Source organism: Hippopotamus amphibius, chromosome 9, assembly GCF_030028045.1.
Source record: "Hippopotamus amphibius kiboko isolate mHipAmp2 chromosome 9, mHipAmp2.hap2, whole genome shotgun sequence".
In the NCBI taxonomy this organism is placed as follows: domain Eukaryota; kingdom Metazoa; phylum Chordata; class Mammalia; order Artiodactyla; family Hippopotamidae; genus Hippopotamus; species Hippopotamus amphibius.
Window position 1 is genome coordinate 37,473,264 of NC_080194.1, and position 22,122 is coordinate 37,495,385.

At 38.9% G+C, this 22,122-nt stretch overlaps 1 protein-coding gene across 1 annotated transcript; it reads left to right on the plus strand.

Moving 5' to 3' along the window:
- The first annotated feature begins 14,186 nt into the window (after positions 1 to 14,186).
- On the plus strand, positions 14,187 to 21,744 carry LOC130861145 (interferon-induced very large GTPase 1-like). Its single transcript, XM_057749732.1, has one exon. The coding sequence runs from the start codon at positions 14,187 to 14,189 to the stop codon at positions 21,480 to 21,482; it is 7,296 nt and encodes a 2,431-aa protein (XP_057605715.1). The 3' UTR covers positions 21,483 to 21,744.
- The last annotated feature ends 378 nt before the right edge of the window (positions 21,745 to 22,122 follow it).

The window sequence follows — 22,122 nt, forward strand, 5'->3', positions numbered from 1 at the left end:
TAATAAAGAAACACTTATTTCTGCCATTCTCCTTTGTCTTTGATATGTTTCATATCTTTTTTGTTCCTCAATGTCTCCATTAACTGCTTTCTTTTCTGTTTGATTTTCCTTTGGAGTGTATGATTTTGATTCCTAATTTCCTTTTCTGTATATTTTTAAAAAGTTATTTTAGCATTGGTTGTTCTGGAGCTTACCTTAGCCTCTCAAATCTGTAACAACCTATGTTGAATTAATATCACATTAGCTTCCATAGGTATATAAAAATTCTGATCCTACTCTGCTCCATCCCTCCCCCCCTTTATGTTGTTGTGTCACAAGTTACATCTTTCTACTCTGTGTGCCCACTGAACATAAATTTATCATCATTATTTTATGCATTTGTCTTTTCGATCAAATTGGGAAAGAAAAAGGAGTCACAAATGAAAAAATACAGTAATACTGGCTTATTTATTTCCTTACCTGTGTTATTTCTTCATGTGGCTTCAAGTTACTGCCAAGTAGTGTCCTTTCATTTCCACCTGAGGGACTCCCTTTAGCATTTATTCTAGGACATATTTACTAGTGATGAACTCCCTCAGCATTTGCTTATCTGGGAATGTCTTAATTCCTCCTTTCTTTTTCAATAATGGTTTTGCCATTATGGGCGTTCTCTTTCTTTAGGTGCTTTAAATATGTCATCCCACTGCCTCCTGGCCTCCATGGTTTCTGCTAAGAAATTCAGTCTTTTGCTTACTGAGTCTCCCTTGTATATGACAGTCACTCCTCTTTCGCTGTTTTCAAGATATTCTCTTTGTCTCTGGCCTTTAAAAGTTTTATTAGAATGTGTCTCAGTGTGGATCTCTTGTGTTTTTCCTTCCTAAAGTTCATTGAGCTTCTGGAATGTATAGATCGTGTATTCAATCAAAGTATGACTTTTTCGCCATAGTTTCTTCAAAATTCTTTTGCATCCCTTTCTCTCTCTTGTCTCCTTATGCAACTTCCATTGTCTGTATGTTGTATGATTGATGGTGTCCCACAAGTCTCATGGGCTCTCTTCATTTTTCTTCATTCCTTTGTCTTTAGGTCCCTCAGACTAAAGTTTCAATGACCTATTTTCAAGTTCTCTGATTTTTAATTCTGTCTGCTCTAATCTGATATTGAAATTCTTAATGGATTCTTCATTTCCGTTATTATAAGTTTTAGCCCCAGAATTTGTTTGGTCCCTTTTTATAATTTGTGTCTCTTTAGAGATATACACTATTTGGGGGACATCATTCCCCTGGTGTTCTTCAATCTTTGCCCATGATTTCCTTTAGCATTTTGAGCACCTTTAAGCCAGCTGAATTAAAGGCCTTGCTGAGTAAGTGCTATGACTTGATTCCTCATGATAGTTTCTATCCATTTTTCTGTGAATGGATCATATTTTCTTGTCTCTTCGCATGTTTTTTTAAAAATTTTTTTGTGGAAAACTGAACATTTTGAATTTTACTGTAAGGTAAGTCTTGAAATCGTAATTTTTCTTGTGTTCAGAGTTTGTTTTGGTTGGTTCCTGTGGGTTTTGGTTATATGTTTAGTACTTTTCTACTTTATTCTGCAAAGATATTTGTGGTGTGTGCTCTCTGAAATGTGTTCTTCAGCTATTGTAAGTTTATGTGTTGACTGAGATTTTTTGCCTGGAGACAAAACGAAACAAACAAACAAACAAATAACAAAAAACACCTCTCTCTGCCTACTGGCTCAGTGTCTAGCATCCCTTCAGTGCTTAACCAGGCCCTTTACAACTCTGCCTTAGCCTTCACTTTCTGCTTCTCCTGAACCCAAGGATCAGTTAGAGGTATACATCCTACACACAGGGAACTTTTTACTGTTGCACTTGCACACAAAATCTCTCTTCCCAGTCTTTCCTACCAAGTTTCAGCATGTCTGTTATTTGTCTCAACCGTAACATCTTCCCCCAGACAGTAGGGGTTTTCCATTTACCTTTCTTGTTTGCAAGGAATGCCCTCCACTTGGCTGCTTGTCTGCCCTGAAGAAGCTCTGTGCTAACACTGCCTTTCTTCAGTCCTTCAGATAGCCCCCAGAGGGCTCCAAACAGACAAACACAATTCTTTGAGATCAAGGTCTGCTCTTCTCCCTTTCAAAGCAGGCACCAGGGTCTCACAATGGGAATGTGGGCTGATATCACTGAGACTCTATCAAGCAGGGGAGGAAGGTGTCCCAAAGGCAAGTAAAAATGCCCCAACACTCCCATACCATTTTTAAGTTGCCCTTTTCTTGATCAGCACACTTTTGTTTACTATAAACCTTTGATTATTTTCCAGATTTCCAACAAAATTGATTCTGATGTTTTTTCTCTGCTTCTTTATTATTTCAGTAGAAGGATGGGACCTTGGGTCAACTTACCCCTTGCTATTTGCAGATGTGCTCCCATATAATTTATTTTTCATAATGACTGTGCTTAATAACTGCCTTACGAAATTCCTGAACTTTTAACAATTGGTGAAATATAGTCCCTGAAGGCGTAACAGAGATTTACAAAGATCTCTGAGAAAGCAGTGTGAGGGTATCTATAGGAAAGATGCCCCAACCCAGCCAAGAACTGAAGGCCTATGATTGAGATTTTATTCCTCCATAAAAATGCCCTTCGATTCTCTTCTACCCCTTTTTGTCAACTAGTCTTCTCCCCTACACCTAAGCAATTTCTGATCTCAGTAGAGCCTCTCACAAAAGAAGGACCCTTACCCACTCTCTCAGTTGTCAGAGCTCCTGAAGATTTTAGGCTCCAATTGGCAGGCAAAGTATTAATAATAAAAGGATGAAGTGTCACCATATGATAAATGTCAAGTAATATTCTAAACCAAGCCTTTGTAGAGGAAAATGCATGAACCAAAATTTCATAGAGTCTATAATAATTTTTCACATGCATAATTATCATTATAATTAGGGTCATAGTATTTAAAAACAGAACTGACCAGGCAGAAATGTTTATTTCAAGGAACTTAAAGAAACTTAGAGAGATAAAATTAAAATTCTTATGCAAGAATGAAGTCAAGACAGGACCCATAATACACAGCAACATTTCCTCATGTGGAAACATTTTCTGTCCATGGCAAGGCACTGCTGACTTAAAAAGAAAAGAAAAACCATTGTTTCTGGGAAATGAGAGAGAGACAGAGAAATAAAACTGAAAGCCTTTCACAGCAGTGGGCAGAGGGAAGGAGGGCTGACCCTGACAGCTGGGTAATGAACAGGGCTTATATCTGTGATGCCCCACCCAGGGGCGCGTGCGTGTGCGCACACACACACACACACACACACACACACACACACACAGGACAACCCACCTTATAATCATCAGTAGTCCTCTCCTTATGATAATTTTTAACTTAGGAGTCATCATTAAACACATAATTCAAGATCCTTGAGCCTTACTTAGCAAGACAATAACAAGTGTTAAAACACAGTAAAACCAGTTTTTTTTTTAACCTCCTTATCTTATTTTTAAATTAGGCCCTCTGCCACACAGCCAAAGCCTAAACTAAAAGCTGTGAGTCATACCTCCAAGAGACTCAGGGAAAGAACCCACTCTATACTCACATATCTCTGGAGCAACTTCAAAACAGGAGCTTGGCTTAAAGATACAAGTTGGTGAGAAAGAAAGGAAATGGAAGAGAAAAGGGTATAAGAGCTGACACAGAGACTGAAAAAGAAACAGTGATGAAAAAGTCAAAAGGAGAAGAGACTAAAAACAGAGACACAGGATAGAGTATAAGACTTGTTAAGAACAAAATATGAATTTGACATGGTCACTGATCCATAATAGCTACAAGTATACAGATAATTAAGAAGCAGTTGGAAAATCTATATAAGGTCTATAAGTACAAGGTACTATTGATAGCACAGAAAAGAGAGCTATTTACTCAACCTGAAGATTAATGAAAGGCTTCACAAATAAGGAGAAACTTGAACTAGGGCAGAAGGACTATAGAGCCCCCAGCAGAAAAGGTGGGGGGGGGGGATAGAGTCAAGAATGCCATGAGAATGAAAGAAGATGGCAGAGTGTGGTTTCTAAGGGAGAGAGTGAGGTAAGTATTAGGAAAAGGAAAAGGAGTGGTTGTGAAAGGTATTCTGGAGTATGGTTCTTGTTAAATTATAAGGGCCTAGAGACTGTCATACAAAGCGAAGTAAGCCAGAAAGAGAAAAACAAATACCATATGCTAACTCATATATATAGAATCTAAAAAACTGGTACTGATGAACCCAGTGACCAGGCAAGAATAAAGATGCAGATGTAGAGAACGGACTTGAGGACTCAGGGTTGGGGGGGGAGGGGGCTAAGGGGAAGGTGGGATGAAGTGAGAGAATAGCACTGACACATATACACTATCAAATGTAAAATAGATAGCTAGCGGGAAGTTGCTGCATAACATAGGGAGATAAACTCTAGGACCAGGATAGGGAGAGTGGGAGGGAGTCGCGGGAGGAAGGGGATATGGGGATATATGTATCAATACAGCTGATTCACTTTGGTGTACCTCAAAATCTGGCATAAGAGTGTAAGGCAACTATATTCCAATAAAGAGCTTTTAAAAAAAATTATAAGGGCCTTGAATGATAGGGTAAGTCATTTTAATTTTATCACAAGGCAATGTAGAATTTTCAGTTTTCTAAACAAAGCAATACAGATTTAAATTTGGATGTCAAAATGATGATTCTGGATGCAGTGTGGAAAAGGAATTACAAGAGAGAGAAAAAATTATTGAATACACCAGAGCAAAGATGAAGACCCAGTGGCAGTGTGTACATGGAATAGGTGATAGACTCATGAGCAAATTGATACAGGTGGAGATACAGGATAATCTGAGTCCAATATACAGTAGATGCCCGACAAGAAATGAGAAGTTATAGATGAAAAACTATGAAATAGGGGGTCCAAAAAACAAATGTGCCCATATCACTCCCCACCTATTACAACTGGGGGATATATGCAGTCTAAAGGGGAATTTGGGCAGGAGCCAGAATTGGAAATGAGTCTCTAACGAGAATGAGACATATTCCTACCCACAGACATATTCCTATCCAACATCACCAAACACCAACACCAAGTACAAAGTGAAAGAAGCGGATCACAGATACAAAGTGGGTACCCAAAACCAAGCTCTAAGAGAAACTAGAAAAGTTAGAAACAAATGGGGAATGCCTCAAAAGATTCCCATGATTAGCACCAGAAATACATTTCATGACACCAATGTCATCCTCTCAAAGAGGCTTAATCTAAAGTGGCCACATTCCCTCTCAAGTAGCTCTCCATCACATCCCTACTTCCTTTGTAGCATGAATCACAAATTATTTTCTGTATTTCTTTATGTGTGAATTGTCTGTCTCCCCACCTGTGTGAGCAAGGACCTCTCTGTCTTCTTCAACAAGCAATCCATTGCACCTAGAACACTACTTGGCAAAAGGCCAGTATTGGTAAACACCGTGAAAGAAAAGTTGGGGCATCCTTGGTTTATTTTTGCTAACTCTGGTCTCTGATCTTTACCATATCAGACTAGCTTAGATAAACACAAGAAAGAAGGTCTTAACAATCAGTAACATGAAGACAGAGTACCAAAAATGTGTTATTTAACTTAGTAACTAGAGCTTCAAGGACAGGACTGTGGAAAGCCCTTTTAGAGAAGATGGAAATAGCAGTCATATGGCACAATGTAAACTTATGAAGAAATAGGACAGTGAATGTTCATTAGTTTATTTGGCCATCATATAGTCATATTTACTGACATAATGTTTATAGAGTTTGGAACTATTATAGTGAAGGGAATAAAGAGATTGAGAGCTTAGGGAGGAGAAAAACTCCAGCCTGCATTTATTTAGCATGGGAATTCCTGAGCATGTCTGGGGGCTGGTGTGAAATAACCAGGGGAACAAGAGAGATGCAAGGTATGAAAGAAAGGATAAGTGAGAGAGCAAGGCTCAAAAAAACGTGGATGGATCTTATGCGTTCTCTAGAGAATCAAGAAGTAAAGTCACCTAATGGGGATTAGAGAAGCTCTGTTTCTCCCTCTTCCTAGACTACTCTGATGATTTTCCTTCCACCTAGACTGATGCAGAACCTTCTCTGACCATGTCTTATTCATGCCTATAACCCCATTTTCGCACATAGTCTATGATATACACATGGGTTTGAACTGGGTGGAAAAACTTTAGAATATGATGTCTGATTGTAGTGAGCTAGAGAGAGACAGAAGTCAAAGATGACTATTTGAAACCTGAGACACTGGAAAAGGTAGACTAGGATAAGTTTGATGGGAAAACAAAAGGAGGAAGAGGTTAGGAAATCAGGTGATGAGTGCAATCTGGGACATCCTGTTTTGATCCACCTTCATGGGGAGCTCTGGCTGGTGAAGACTTCATCTCTGTCTTAGGCTGATCCCTAGATTGGCTCTCCAAATGCATATCTTCATGCCCTCTCTCCAGGTATTCAACTTTCTTCTCCTCTCCCAGCTATCCACCAACAATCCCCAAACACATGCCTGTCTCCTGCCCAGGTGAGCAGTTCGTTTGTGTCCAGCCTAAAGGTTTTCTACAGGTCATTAGAGACACAATGAAAACATGTTGTGAGCAGTGTTCTACATGTGGACATTAGGTTGGGTTGTAGTGTTCTTTGTATTTACTGATTTTCTCTTGGTTTGTTTTATCGGGTACCAAAAAACATACTAAATACTAAGCCTTTCCTAATGTAGTTGTGGATTATCAATTTTACCAAGTAATTCTGTAAACTTTGCTTTATTTTTATTAAAGTTATTTTTAGAGCAGTTTTAGGTTTACACAAAAATGAACATAAGATAGAGAGGTTTCCCATATACCTCTTGCCCCCACATACGTGTTATCTCATCTGCATTATCATCACCCCCCGACAAAGTGGCACATTTGTTACAGTGAAGAATCCACATCGAAAAATCAATATGACCCGGAGTACACAGTTTACACTGGGACTCACTCTTGGTCTTGCACATTCTATGGGTTTTGAAAAATGTCTAATGAAGTGTAACGAACCTTTAAATATACAGAATAGATTCACTGCCCTAAATCCTCTGGGCTCCTCCTACTCATTCTATCCTTGTAACCACTCATCATCCTGCTGTCACCATAATTTTGTTTTTTCCAGCATGTCTTACAATTGGAATCATACAGTATGTAGCCTTTTTGATCTTGTTTTTTACACTTAGTAATATACATTTAAATTTCCTCCATGTCTTCTCATTTCTTTTCATTTAGTTTCATTTCATTCTTTTCATTTTTTTTAGAACTGAATAATGTTTCATTGTCTTGATGTATCACAGTTTATCCATTCACCTACTGAAGGATATCATGGTTATCTCCAAGTTTTTGAAATTATAAATAAAGCTGCTATAGACATCTGTGTGCGAGTTTCAGTATAATTTAGGTACAAAAACCAAGGAACATGATTGCTAATCATGTGGAAAAAGAATATTTAATTTTTTAAGAATGAACCAAAATATCTTTCAAAGTAGCTATTCCATTTGCATTCCCAGAAACAATGTATAACAGTTCCTTTCATGCCACATTCTTGCCAGCAATTGGTGTTGCCAGTGATCTGGATTTTGGCCATTCTAACAGGTATATAGGCATATCTCATTTTACTGCACTTCGCAGATACCAAGTCTTTTTACAAATTGAAGTTTTGTGGCAACCCTGCATCAAGCAAGTCTATTGGCACCATTTTTTTTCTCTCCACAATCCGTGGCAGCCACTGAATTTTTACAGTCTCCATAGTTTTGGCTTCCACTATTTCATATAGTTGGAATCATAAAAGTATGCAGCATTATTAGACTGGTTTCTTTCCCATAGCAATGTGATTTAAGGTTCTTCTATGTTTTTTCATAGCTTCATAGCTCAATACATTTCTTGCTAAATAATAATAACAATCCATTGTATGGATGTACCACAGTGTGTTAATCCATTCACCTATGGAAGGACCTCTTGTTTGCATCCAAGATGCAAACATGAATAAAGCTTCTATAGACATCATTGGGAAGTTTTGTGTGGATATAAGTTCTCAACTCATTTGAGTAAATACCAAGTAGCTTCGTTGCTGGATCATATGATGACAGTATAGGGTTTGGTTTGGTTTGGTGTGATTTGGTAAGAAACTGCAAACTGGTCTTCCAAAGTGACTGTAACAATTTGCATTCCCATCAGCAACATATGAGAGCTCTTATTTCTCCACATCCTCATCAGCATTTGGTGGCGTCAGTGGCTTTGCATTTTAGTCATCTAGTTGGTGTGTGGTGGTATCTTGTTGTTTAATTTGCAATTCCCTAATGACAAAGATGGTGAGCATTTTTTCATGTTTATTTGCCATTTGTATATGTTTTTGGTAATATCAGAAATATTGCACCACTTTTAATTGGGTTGCTTGTTTTCTTATTGTTGCGTTTTAAGGATTCATTGTACATTTGGGATACCAGCCTTTTGTTAGATATGTATTTTGCAAAGACTTGCTCCCAGGCTTTGGTTTATATTTCCTTTTTTTTTTTTTAACAGTATCTTTCATACAACAGAAGTTTTTAAAAAAGAATAGAATCCACTGATCAACTTATTCTTTCACAGATCATGCTTTTGATTTTGTATATTGTCAATCCCAAGGTCACCTGCATTTTCTCTTATGTTATCTTCTAGGAGTTTCATAGTTTCGCATTTTATATTTAGGTCGATGATCCATTTTGAGTTAATTTTGTGAGGAGTGTACACCTTGACACCTTTCTCAAGATCAACTGATTATATTTCTGTGGGTCTATTTCTGGATCTTCTAGCCTGTTCATCAATTCTATTTGCCACTTCTTTTGCCAATAGCATACTGTTTTCATTACTTCATAGCTTCACAGTGAATCTGGAAATCTGGCAGTGTCAGTACTCTAACTTTGTCCTTCCCCCAATGTTGTGTTGGCAATTCTGGGTCTTTTGCCTTCCTTATAAACTTCAGAATCAAGCTGTTGATATCCACGCAATAACGTGCTTGGGTTTGGCTGAGATTGCATTGTCTCTATAGATCAAGTTGGGAAGAACTGCTGTCTTTAAACACGAAATCTCTCTCCATTTATGCAGATATTCTTTAATTTCTTTCATCAGAGTTTTGTAGTTTTCCTTATAGAGATTTTGCACATATTTTCTTAGGTTTATACCTAAGTATTTCTTTTTTTGAGCGTGCTAAATTAAATGTTGTGTTTTTAATCTCAAATCCCAATTGCTTATTGCTGGTATATAAAAAAAACTATAATTTTTGTATGTTAACCCTTATCAAATTTTTCATGTGCAGAATGTATTATTTTTATTTTTTATTTTTATTTTTTCTTTTAAAAATACTTGAGATATAATTGACATACAATAAACTGAATGTATTTAAATTATACAATTTGATATTTTTTCTTATTAGTCATCTATTTCATATATATTAATGTATATATGGCAATCTCAATCTCCCAGTTCATTCCCCCACAACCCCACTGTGGCTTTCCCCTCTTGATTTCCATATGTTTGTTCTCTACATCTGTGTCTCAATCTCTGCCTTGCAAACTGGTTGATCTATACCATTTTTGTAGATTCCACACATATGTGTTAATATACGATATTTGTTTTTCACTTTCTGACTAACTTCACTCTGTATGACAGTCTCTAGGTCCATCCATGTCTCTACAATGACCCAATTTCATTCCTTTTTATGGCTGAGTAATAGTCCATTATATATATGTACCATATCTTCTTTATCCATGCGTCTGTTGATGGACATTTAGGTTGCTTCCATGTCCTGGCAATTGTAAATGGTGGTGCAATGAACATTGGGGTGCATGTATCTTTTTTGAATTATGGTTTTCTCTGGGTATATGCCCAGTAGTGGGATTGCTGGGTCATATGGTAATTTGAACTATCAGTTTTGTTGGTAATTACAAAGTATTAAATTATGGTTTTATTGATTTTCTCTATTGATTTCCTATTTTCCACTTTAGTGGTTTCTTCTTTAGTTTTCATTATTTCTTTTATCTTGCTTATTTGATTTAATTGCTCTTCATTTCCTAAGGTGGAAACTTAGATTATTGATTTTAGATAATTATTCTTTTCTTTTTTTCTTTTTATTTAATTAATTAATTTATTTTGCTGCATCTGGTATTAGTTGCAGCATATGGGATCTTCATTGTGGCATGCAGGATCTTTCATTGCAGTGTGCAGGCTTCTCTCTAGTTCTGGCATGTGGGCTCCAGAGCACACGGCCTCAGTAGTTTTGTCGCAGTTGCCCCACTGCATGTGGGATCTTAGTTACCCGACCACGTATCAAACCCACATCGCCTGCATTGCAGGATGGATTCTTAACCACTGGACCACCAAGGAAGTCCCTGTTCTTTTCTTATATATGCATTCAATGTACATTTTCCTCTAAGCATTGCTTTCCCAGTAGCCCACAAATTTTTATGTTATACAATCGAGTTTTTATTATTTCATTTTTCCTGTTACTTTGACAGTTATACATACTTTACTCTTCTATTTCACATTATACTAGAAATTGTAACATATTTTGCTCAACAAAGGGTAGCAAACTCAATAGAATCGTTGATCCTCCTCTCAAATACCGCGAGAAACTGATGGTCCTTTAAATTCATTAGGCCACACACTCCAGCCTGAATGCAATTGTTATCACATATTTTAAACCTCATTGTTTTACACATTTACTTAGGCTTTTCCATATATTTATTCCTTTGCTGCTTATCATATCTTTCTGCATCTCTGACCGTTCATTTGTGACATTTTCCTTCTCCTGAGAAAACATGCCCTAGTAGTTCCTTCAATGTGCATTTCCAAGTAGCAAATTCTGTCAATGTGTTGTTTTCAATTTTATTTCTCTTCCACCATAATTCTTTAAGGATATGTAGCTCTGTATAGAATCCTAGTTTGCCAGCCATTGTCTTTCAATAGATTTAACACTCCATTCCACTGGCTTCTGGCTTCCATCAATGCTGTTAAGATGTCAGCCCTCTCTCTTATTATTAGTTGTTTGAAGATAACATCTGTTTCTCTCTAAATACCTTGTTTTGGCTGTTTTGTTTTCTTTTCTGCAGTTTCACTATGATATGTCTGATTGTGAATTTCTTTTCGTTATCTTCCTTGGTGTGTGGCAAGGTCATAAATGTTGTCTTTAATTTGTAATGAAAATGTTTCAGTTGATTCCAATTTATTTACCTCTTCCATTCCATGTTACTTCATTATCTAGTAAATTCCTTGAGGTTTCCAAGACTTTGTCTCCCAAATTTATCTAGATATTTGAGATGTCTTCAGTTGGAAAAATTGTTCTGAAAAAATTGCTGACTCTGCCATTCAATCTAGATTCAAATCTTAGTGACATTGGGGAAGATGGAAAGCACAAAATAAAAATGACTGTAAGATGAGATGACAATTAGAGCAATCCAATAAAGATAAGATGAAAGCACAATCTAAGCTGGTAATGGATAAAGAAGATGTGGCACATATATACAATGGAATATTACTCAGCCATAAGAAGGAATGAAATTGAGTTATTTGTAGTGAGGTGGATGGACTTAGAGTCTGTCATACAGAGTAAAGTAAGCCAGAAAGAGAAAAACAAATACCGTATGCTAATGCACATATATGGAATCTAAAAAAATGGTACTGATGAACCCAATGGCAGGGCAAGAATAAAGATGCAGGTGTGGAGAATGAATTTGAGGAAATGGTGTTGGGAGTGGGGGGCAAAGGGGAAGCTGGGATGAAATGACAGAGTAGCATTGACATATATATACTACCAAATATAAAATAGATAGCTAGTGGGAAGCTACTGCATAACACAGGGAGATCAACTCAGTGATTAGTGATGACTTAGAGGGTTGGGACAGGGAGGGTGGGGAGTCACGGGAGGCAGGGGATATGGAGATATATATATGAATACAGCTGATTCACTTTGTGGTACAGCAGAAACTGGCACAACAGTGTAAAACAATTATACTCTGATATAGAGCTTAAAAGAAAAGTAAGACTGTTGAGAAATTGAAATGGATAAAGGACATGGTGGACTACATTCATGTTAGGAGGAAGAAGGATGAGTACGACACCCATTGACCTAGGAGTATGATAATGACATTCAGTAGGTCAGGAATTCCAAGAAGAGGGGAAACTTGAAGAATGTGTGAAGTTGAGATGTGAACTCTCATCTCATCTGCTGCCTGGAGATATGTCCCAAAGACAGTGGGGGGGAAAACGTAACATTGATGAAACACTGAATACAAGAGCATTTGGTTCTACATACACACATGAAGATGTCATCAGTAGATAAAGAGATCTTCATAATACATATACAGTTCATAATATAAAAGTTATAAATAATACAAAGATATTAACTGGTGTCAGATAAAGAGAAAGAAGTGAGTGACAAGTCTAAACTGGGTAAGAAGTGCATTTTCTATATTTATTTATTCATTTCTTTATTTATTGAGATATAATCAACACATAACATTGCATAAGTCTAAGGTATACAATGTGCTGATTTCATACATTTACATATTGCAGTATTGACAACGTAGACTTAGCTGACACCTCTATCATATCACATTTTCATTTCTTTATTGTGGTGGGAACAATTAAGATATAGTCTCTTGACAGCTTTGAAGTTTATAATACAGTATGTTGTTTATAATCACTGTGCTGAGCATGAGATGTCTAGGACTTATTTATCTAGTAGTTGCACTTTTCTTCTCTTAAATAACAGCTCTCTAATTCCTACACTTTCCAACCCCTGGTAACCACCATCCTTCTGTTTTTACAACTTTGGCTTTTTCAGATTCTACATATGTAACATCATACAGGATTTGTCTTTCTCTGTCTGACTTACCTCACTTAGCATAATGCACTCAAGTTTCATCTCTTTTGTCACACACAAATGGCAGGATTTCCTTCTTTCTCATGACTGAATAGTATTCCATTGTGTGTGTGTGTGTGTGTGTGTGTGCGCACATGTGAATGTATCACATTTCCTTCATCTGTTAAGCCATGGACTGACACTTAGCCTGTTTTCATATCTTGGCTATTGTGAATAATGCTGCCGTAAGCAAGGGAGTGCATATATCTCTTCAATATCCTGTCTTCATTTCCTTGCATACATACCCAGAAGTGGAATTGCTGGATAATACTGTGGTCCTATTTTTCAGGAACCTCCTCAATTTTTTCCATAGTGGCTGAACCAACTTAAATTCCCAGCAATAGTACACAAGTGTTCTCTTTCTCCACATCCTCTCCAGCATTTATAGTTTGTACATTATTTGATGACGGCCATTCTGACTGGTGTTAGATGATACCTCAATATGGTTTTGATTTGCATTTCTCTAACAATTAGCAAAGTTTAGCTTCTTTTCATGTGCCTGTTGGCCATCTGTGTGTCTTCTTTGGAGAAATGTCTCTTTACTCTTCTGCCCATTTTTTGCTAATCTCATTCTTTTAATGTAGCTGTCCAGTTTTCCCAGAAACACTTATTGGAGTGACTGTCTTCTCTGCATTGTGTTCTTACCTCTTTTGTCATAGATTAATTGACCATAGTGTGGTAGTTTTATTCTGGGCTCTCTATTCTGTTCCACTGATCTATTTGTCTGCTTTTATGCCAGTGTTGTGCTCTTTTGATTACAGTAGCTTTGTAGTATAACCTGAATCAGGAACATGATACATTTAGCTTTTTTTTTTTTTCCTCAAGACTACTTTGGCAATTGGGTCTTTTGTGGTTCCAAATAAATTTTAGGATTAATTGTTCTACTTTTGTGAAAAGTGCCATGGGTATTTTGATAGTGATTGCATTAAATCTATAGATTGCTTTGGATAGTATGGACATTTTAACAACATTAATTCTTCTAATCCAGGAACACAGATATCCTTCCATTTCTTTGTAGCACTTCCAAATTCCTTCATCAGTGTTTATAATTTTCAAGGCTTAGATCTTCCACATTCTTGGTTAAGTTTAGTCCCAGGTATTTTATTCTTTTTAATGTGATTATGTATGGGATTGTTCCCTCAATTTCCTTTTCTGATAGTTCATTGTTAGTGTATAGAAAAGCAACAGATTTCTGCAAATTAATCACACAGTTCTATACATTAACATACCACAGGCTAACTCAGTTTCTTTTCTTCCCACAGCCATGGACGTAGCAGAGTCTACCCCCAATGAGCCCCTGCTCACAGGCAAAAGTGGGCAAGATCTCCAGGAGATGCTGAGAGAAGTAGGATTGGAAGTTGAGTATTGGTTGCCCAAGCTGCAGGAACACCTGGGTGTGACCTCTGCGCAGGCCTTAAAATACCTAGGAGAAAACGACCTCCAGAAGCTGAAATCCCAGGCACAACATCCCTGGGAGAAACGAGCCCTGAAGAACCTGCTTAACCTGTCACACTCAAATACTCTTTCAAAGCTACAGGAGTCTCCAGTGGAAACAATGAAGAAAAGGCAGAAGCAGGCAGGACAGTCACTGCAGGAACTAAGAAAGATGCTGTCAGAAGGGAGGCAGCGACAGGAAGAGGCAGTGAGGGAAAAGGAAGCAGAGCTGAGGCAGGCAATGGAGATCCCCAAAGAGTTCTGGCCACCTCCCAAAAAGTCCCTAAGAGAAGTCTTGGAAAACATGCAGAGACAGCTCAACCTCATGGAGGGGACACTGTCTCACAAGACAAACCTCCCAGATAGAGAGCTGCTGAGACATGCATCTGGAGGACTAGCCCTACAGGGAATTTATAAAACCAGTAACTGTAGCGGTCTGATAGAGAAGAAAGAGGAGCTACTCAGTGTCCCCAAGGAGTTCTCACTCTGTGGCCCTGAGCAGGGTACACGAATGGAAACAAAGCAATTTACATCTTCTCAAGAAGAATCCATATTCACCCAGACAGTAGAGAAGCTGGGCTTCAGTGTATCTGCCTCAGCAATGGGTAGAGGTTGGGGAGTTAGCCTGGAAGCTGCTATGAATCAGAGCAAGCATTCAGAATCCAAGGAAACCCAAGAGTCATGTTCTAAGCACACTTACTTCTGTTCAACCAAGTTCAGCTACATCCCACTGGCCTCCTGCCACTTTCCCATTGACCAGCTCCAGCTCTCCAAGGCTGCTGTCCAGGAATTGAAACGCATTGAAGACCTTTTGGGTCAGCCAGAAGACCCAGACAAATGTCCCTTGCTGAGGCATAGGGCTGAAGCCTTCTTCAACAGGTTTGGCTCTCATGCTAACCAGGGTCCTCTGCACCTGGGAGGAATCTACTGGTGGAAAGCTATTTCAGAGGGTTTCCAAAGTGAGCAGCTGGCAGAAGTGAAACAGCAGTCAGCAGAGGCCCTGGATATTTACATAAGGGGCAGCTACAGTGGCTTTGGAGTGCAAGTTGCTGCAGGTGTGGATGTGTCAGATGCTCATTCAGAAACAGCCTCTCGAAACACAAACTTCCAAAATCTTCAAACCAAAGTCCAATTATCCGTGGCCCAGACAGGTGGCCCACCAGAAGCAAATGGCCTTCTAGAGTGGAAAGCTGGCCTAGTTGCCAATAATCAAACCTGGTGTGTCATTGACCGCGGAGTTCAGCTGGTGCCTATTTGGGACATCATCCTCTCCAACCACAAAAGCAATTTTAAGGATCCTTTTCAGGTAGCTAACTGCCTAAAAGAGAGCTATATTGCACTGACTGGACTCACTGCCCAGATCCAGGAGGGAGAAGAATTACTGACTGTTGAGAAGGAGGCTAGGATTTTCCTAGAGGATGTGAAATCCTGGGAGGTATCTGATCCTGAAGAGCAGCTTCAAAAGCTGAGAAATTTCATGCAAAGATTGAGTCAAAAAACTGAAAGTTATAACACTTGGATTAATATATGCCTCAAAGATTGGGGTCTGCAGAATTTTCTGGTAAACACTGTCAACTTTTGCAAAAAGTCTTCCATTTATGAAACTAAATTTATTAAATCTCAGTTGTGCTTCCTTTTGGATCCTCACATCTACGAAGTAACAAACTTTCCTCAAGCTCATTCCATTAAGCAGTGGATATTTCAGTCAGAACAACAGGAAGGAGATGTAAATATCACCCAGTTTTCTGAATTAATTAAAATCTTTAAAAAAGCCAAGAACGACCTTATGGAAGAGACGGGCATATCTGAGTCCCCAGAGTCTGTGGAAGAAACTCAAAGTAAGGCCACTAATGAGGTCAGCTTCTCTCTTGGCTGCTTCCTGAAATACCTCCAAGAAACAGGGCAGCCCGACACATACGTCTTGCTACTTTCCATTGCAGCTGGTGCAGGATATCATGTGGTAAAGCACGCATTTCAATACCTCCTGGGGTGTGATGAGTTAGATTTCCTTCTGGATAAAATGCAAACTGCCCAAGATAAATACCAAGAGCTCAAAAATATTTGTGACTACAGGGCTCAGGCATTCCTGGTGCTCACAGGTCTGACAGCCACAGTTGGCATCAAAGCTGTTTCTCCAGAAGAGAAAACAGAACGCTTGGCATTAATAAGACACCACATGGGACAATCTTTATCTAAAGAAGTTGTACATGTCCTCACCAAAGTGGGAGCAGATCATGATTGGGAAAACCTAGAAAAAGACTTGAGATTGCTCATTGATGGGGATTATGAGGCCACCATCTCTTCATTGCAAATGGACGAGGTGAGAAAACAATTGAAAAGTCTTTTCCATGGAAAGAAAGAACCCCATGAAGCACATAAAAATGAAGATAACAAATGGGAGGTGATAGAAAATGGAGCCTTCCTAGAATTACTCCAGCGTCTAGGCCTGGAACATTACTACCCAAAGAAGATGAGCAGAGCTAACTTCCATCTAATCTACAAGACGTCCGTGTACAACACCCAGCCCTGCTCTGAAAGAGAGCTTCCCTTCTATTTCCTGCAGAAGCTACTAATGCTGGATTATGGGCTGAGATACCTGATCATCAAAGATAATGAAAACACAGAGAAGCAAGTCTACCCAAGCTCCTCAAATCAAGAAAAGGAGGCTTTTGATCCATATGAAGATCTATTTGAAGACAGTAATAGCCTCACTAGTCCTTCAGCAGCCACTAATGCCAGGCCCTACATTCACCCTATGGATATTCAGATGGCAATTCTTCATTGTGCAGATGATTTTGCCAGGCAATATATTTTGGTCAAACTTGCCATTTGTCAGTTTGCCCTCCCCCTTCTCATACCTAACCCTTGCAATGCTCAGATTGAATTCTCTCTCTGGTCTCTCAGGCAAATTAGAAGGAGCTGGCAGCAAGCTGGAAAATCAGCAAAAGAGGAGAAGGACAATTACAAGAATCAGCAGATGTGTCGTGTCTCTACACCCATTGTGTCCTTTATCAGAGTTGGAAATGGCTTCTCTGCCTCCAAATCTCAGATCATGAACTCTCTTCTCAGTAACCGGAAACACAATGTCTTTTTTCACCGACATTGCAAAGGGAGCAGCAGAGACTGTCTCTTGATGGGAGGAGTGGTGGAAGTTACCTGGTTCTGTCCTGTGGGGGAAGATGAGGACAGATTTGATAAGTGTCTGACCTTCACCAATCTTCATGGAGATGCAAGGGAACATGAGAAGCAACTCGCATTTTTGCAGGAGGTCTCTTCCCTCATTGTGGTCCTCATGTCAACTTCTGATGACAATAAAGAAAACCGCAAAATTGTCCGTGACCTGTGTCAGTCATCCAAACCTTTGATCTGTTTGCTTGATGATAAAGAAAAAACCATGACCAATAATTCTGGCCCAAGAGTGAGAATTGGGATCAGGAGCAGAAATGAGGCAGAATTAGTAGAGGAGCTCACAACTGTAATCAGACGTTTGCTACAGCTCTCTGACACTGCGCTCAGCTTGGAGAACTGTGCCCGAGTAGCTCGCAGGCAAGGATTGTTTATTGATGAAGACCAGAGAGATTGCAAGGAAGCCAAAGAAAAGGCAGAGATTCTAATGGTCCTACTGCGAGAAATGAAAATATCTCAGATAAAGGAAAAGTTACTACCCCTTCAGGGAAAACTGTGGCAACATTGGTGTAAAAAGGACAAAGAACTCTATCACCTGAGAGAAAAAGGGAATCGGAGCATTGAGCAACACAAGAGTGAGACTGAGACAGAGAAACAAATAATACGATGTCAACAGTTGAGAAAAGCCTTTCCTCTCAATGATTTAATGCGTTCTGTCCTTGAAATTCTCCAAAATCCCTCAGAAACTCACACCAAACTTTACTTCTTGCAATGGCTGAGTGTGTTTTTAGACGACCTGACTGCAGGACACTTGGAAAAACTAAATGAGAAGAAAAAGGCATTGTGGGCACTGGTCCACAAAGAAAAGCAAGAGGCACCAAAGAGCAGCTCCCTGAAAGGCTGGCAAAATGAGATAGAAGCTGTCTCCAGAGAGATTAGCGACTGTACCTTGGGAATTGAGCAACTTCTCAGAGAAGTTGGCCAGATCTATGAAGCTCTCGAAGAAGCTTCCTCCATGCAAGATACCCTATATCTCTCCCTTCCCCACATTGCTGCAGAGATGATGCTATCTGGAGTTCCCATTGAGCTGATGGATGGGGATGCTTCATATGTGCCCCTGAGGTGGGTGGCAGCTGTTTTTGACAAGGTTGCTGAGAAACTTGGAAACAAAAGGCTCTTTGTTCTCTCTGTCCTTGGCCTGCAGAGCTCAGGGAAGTCCACCCTGCTGAATGCCCTTTTTGGGCTGCAGTTCACTGTCAGTGCTGGGAGGTGTACCCGGGGGGCCTACATGCAGCTTCTGAAAGTGAACGAGACATTCACAGAGGAACTTGGCTTTGACTTTGTGCTTGTTGTGGACACAGAAGGACTACGGGCCCCAGAACTCAGCAACAAGTCCCAGATTCATGACAATGAGTTGGCAACCTTTGTCATCGGACTTGGAAACTTGACTCTGATCAATATTTTTGGGGAAAATCCATCAGAAATGCAAGATATTCTACAAATCGTTGTCCAAGCTTTTCTGAGGATGAAGCACGTAAAAATTTCACCTAGTTGCCTCTTTGTCCATCAGAATGTGGGGGAAGTTACAGTGAAAGACCAAACCATGGAAGGAAGACGGCGGCTAGAGCAGAGACTGGATGAAATGACAGCAACAGCAGCTGAAGAAGAGCAGTGCTCAGATATAACCCGCTTTAGCGATGTCATTAACTTTGATGTCAATACCCACGTCTACTACTTTGCTCACCTCTGGGATGGCAATCCTCCAATGGCCCCTCCCAATCCTCGCTACAGCCACAATGTCCAGGAACTGAAAAGTAGAATTCTTGTCACTGCCCAACAGGAATCTAGGGGAAGCATCATGAAGATATCAGATGTAAAATTCCGAGTTCAAGATGTGTGGAGAGCCCTACTGAATGAAAACTTTATTTTCAGTTTCAGGAACACCCGCGAGGTCATGGCCATGAGCAAGCTGGAAACCATGTATAACTACTGGACATGGGAGCTGAGGAGTCATGTGCTGAGCTTACAGGACCAGCTGATGAACCAGATTCAGAATGGAAAAATCCAGATACTCAAAACAAACACACTTGAGGCTCCAGTTACAGAGAAATATGAAGCCATCAAGCAAGAACTTGAAAAATATTTTAATGAAGACCCAGACAGTGACGTGCTGGTACAGTGGAAAGGAAATTTTGAAAATAAGCTAAGAATCCTGAAGGACGCACTAATTTTAGATAGCCAAAGAAAAGCCAAAGAACTTATTCATTTAAAAAAAAATCAAGAAAAACTGGATAACAAAAAGTCAGGCTATGAAAAGGAATTATTGGAAAAAAGCCGGAAATTGGCTTTAACTCTAAAGGGCACCAAGTTGAGTGAGGAAGAGCTACGGGAGAAATTCAACCCACTTTGGAAAACATGGGTCTATGATGTTGCCTCAAATCACCCTCCACTCCCAGAGCCTGCAATTGAAGTGGACTCTGAAAACACCCTTTTGGAGTACTTCAAAAAGGAGAAAGACATAACAAGCATACTGGAGAAAAATTCTGGAGAAAACTTTGAAATTAACTATGATGAACATATCAAGATGAACAAGAAATGGAAATGTATAGCTATGGCATTAGAGGCCCAGGATAAAGTGTCCATAAATATAACTACTGACCACATTATTTCAAAATTTAATGAAACTATTAACAATATTTGCAGGCAAAAACATGATTACAATCCAAGTTATTTCCATAAAATCCTGACAATAATAGATGAGGAAGTGAAATCTGCACCCACTCAGCAAAGATACACATTTACAAGAAAATATGAAATAGACTTATCGTTGTGTTTATTCCGAAGAGCATCAGTGAAGTTTAAGGAGATGCACAAGGCCTTCAAGAGAGCCAATGATCCTGTAAACTATCTGGAAGGCAAGAAAGATGACTTCTTCATGAGTTTTAAGATCGCTTGTCAAGGAGCAACCTCAATTAAAACATTTGTTGATTTTCTGTGGCACAAACTCACCCCGGCCATCTCCAACACTGTAAGGAAAAACATGACCCGCAAAATTGCTGGGGACATGAGAGCCACCTGCCCAGCATTCAATGGAAACAGGGTTAACCTGGAGAAACACATCCTCATCTCTCTGGCAGAAGAGGAAAATTTTGATAATTACTGGCAGTACCTTCATAATCCAGAACTGTTTTTTAAGAATTACATTGCAAATCATATTATAAGATATTGTTCTGATGAAAGAAATAAGAAAATGAAGAATTTTTTAAAAATAGATTTAGATGACATCAAGAATGCCATCCTCTCAGCTATTCATGCATCCACAGAAATAGCTAAAGATAAAAGCAGCCCTGTGTCTGAGTGGTTAGATTTGTTCTGTGATCACCTGGGGAATAACTTGATCTTTCCACGAAAAGACTTGATAAGCATTGAACATCAGGAGATACGAGATATTGAGTTTCTCAAAGAAGCCATGAGTAAAGCGTTGGATGCTGAAATGGAGAGAGTAGAACCGAACTGTTTGTGTATGCTTGTAGAAGAAATGGTTCCTGAAATCCAGAAAATGCTCTCTGAACATCTCTGTGGCTGCTGGAAACAGTGTCCCTTCTGTAGAGCAATTTGTACAAACACAATCCCTACCCATGATGGAGACCACAGTGTTCCCTTCCACCGTCCACAGGCTGTCAATGGAATATCGTGGTACAAAACAGACCACTTTGTCATTGATTGCTGTACTAGTTTGGTAGCAAGTGATTGTCTTTTGGTTTTGAGAGATGACTGGAAAATCCCATATAAGAACTATCGACAAGCAGGAGGGAAATATGCCACGTGGAGTATCACCCCAGACACATCCACCCAGCCATACTGGAAATGGTTTGTGTGTCACTTCAGATCAAAGCTGGAAGAAAAATATCACCAAAGATTTATAGGTAAAGGTGAGATTCCTCATGCGTGGTACAAAATCAGAAAACAGGATGTGCTTGATGACTTGAAAAAAAATTAATACTCAAACACCAGAAAAGAGCCCCAGTATCTGAATGAAGAAGACACATTACCTGAAGAAGCCTAAAATATCACCCACTCAAAATAGAAACCTTCTTTATATTGATTTATTCAAGTGAAACATCTAAAACTAAATCAATGAACAGTAAGAGTTGAAGATTTCTTGAAAAAGAACTTCATTTTTCTTTGCCTTAATTCCTTCTCCTTCAAAAAAGATAACTAAAATATATGAGTACTGATAAAATCAAATAAAATCCATTTTAAATACCAACTGCATATTTTATACTATTATTCTGAATGTTGTTCTTTTATTTTTAAATACATAATGTTATATAAAGTCTCAAGAAAGTCACTTTCAGAGGAAAGTTAAAATCATTGCAGACTGCTACAAATTCTATAGAATAACTATACGAATAGTTACAGTTACAGTTATTGACTAGAAGTTACAAATTCTTTTCATTTCTAAGGTTATATTTTTACCATCTAAAATTGTGAGGAAGGGTTATTACTGCTAGAATGCAAAAATATTCATGGAAAATTCATGATTCCCAATTCACAAATATAGTGCTATTTATGGATAGTCTGTTACAGGAATGAAAAAAATAAAAAAAGCAGAAACTTGGCCCAGATAGAGCCTGCAT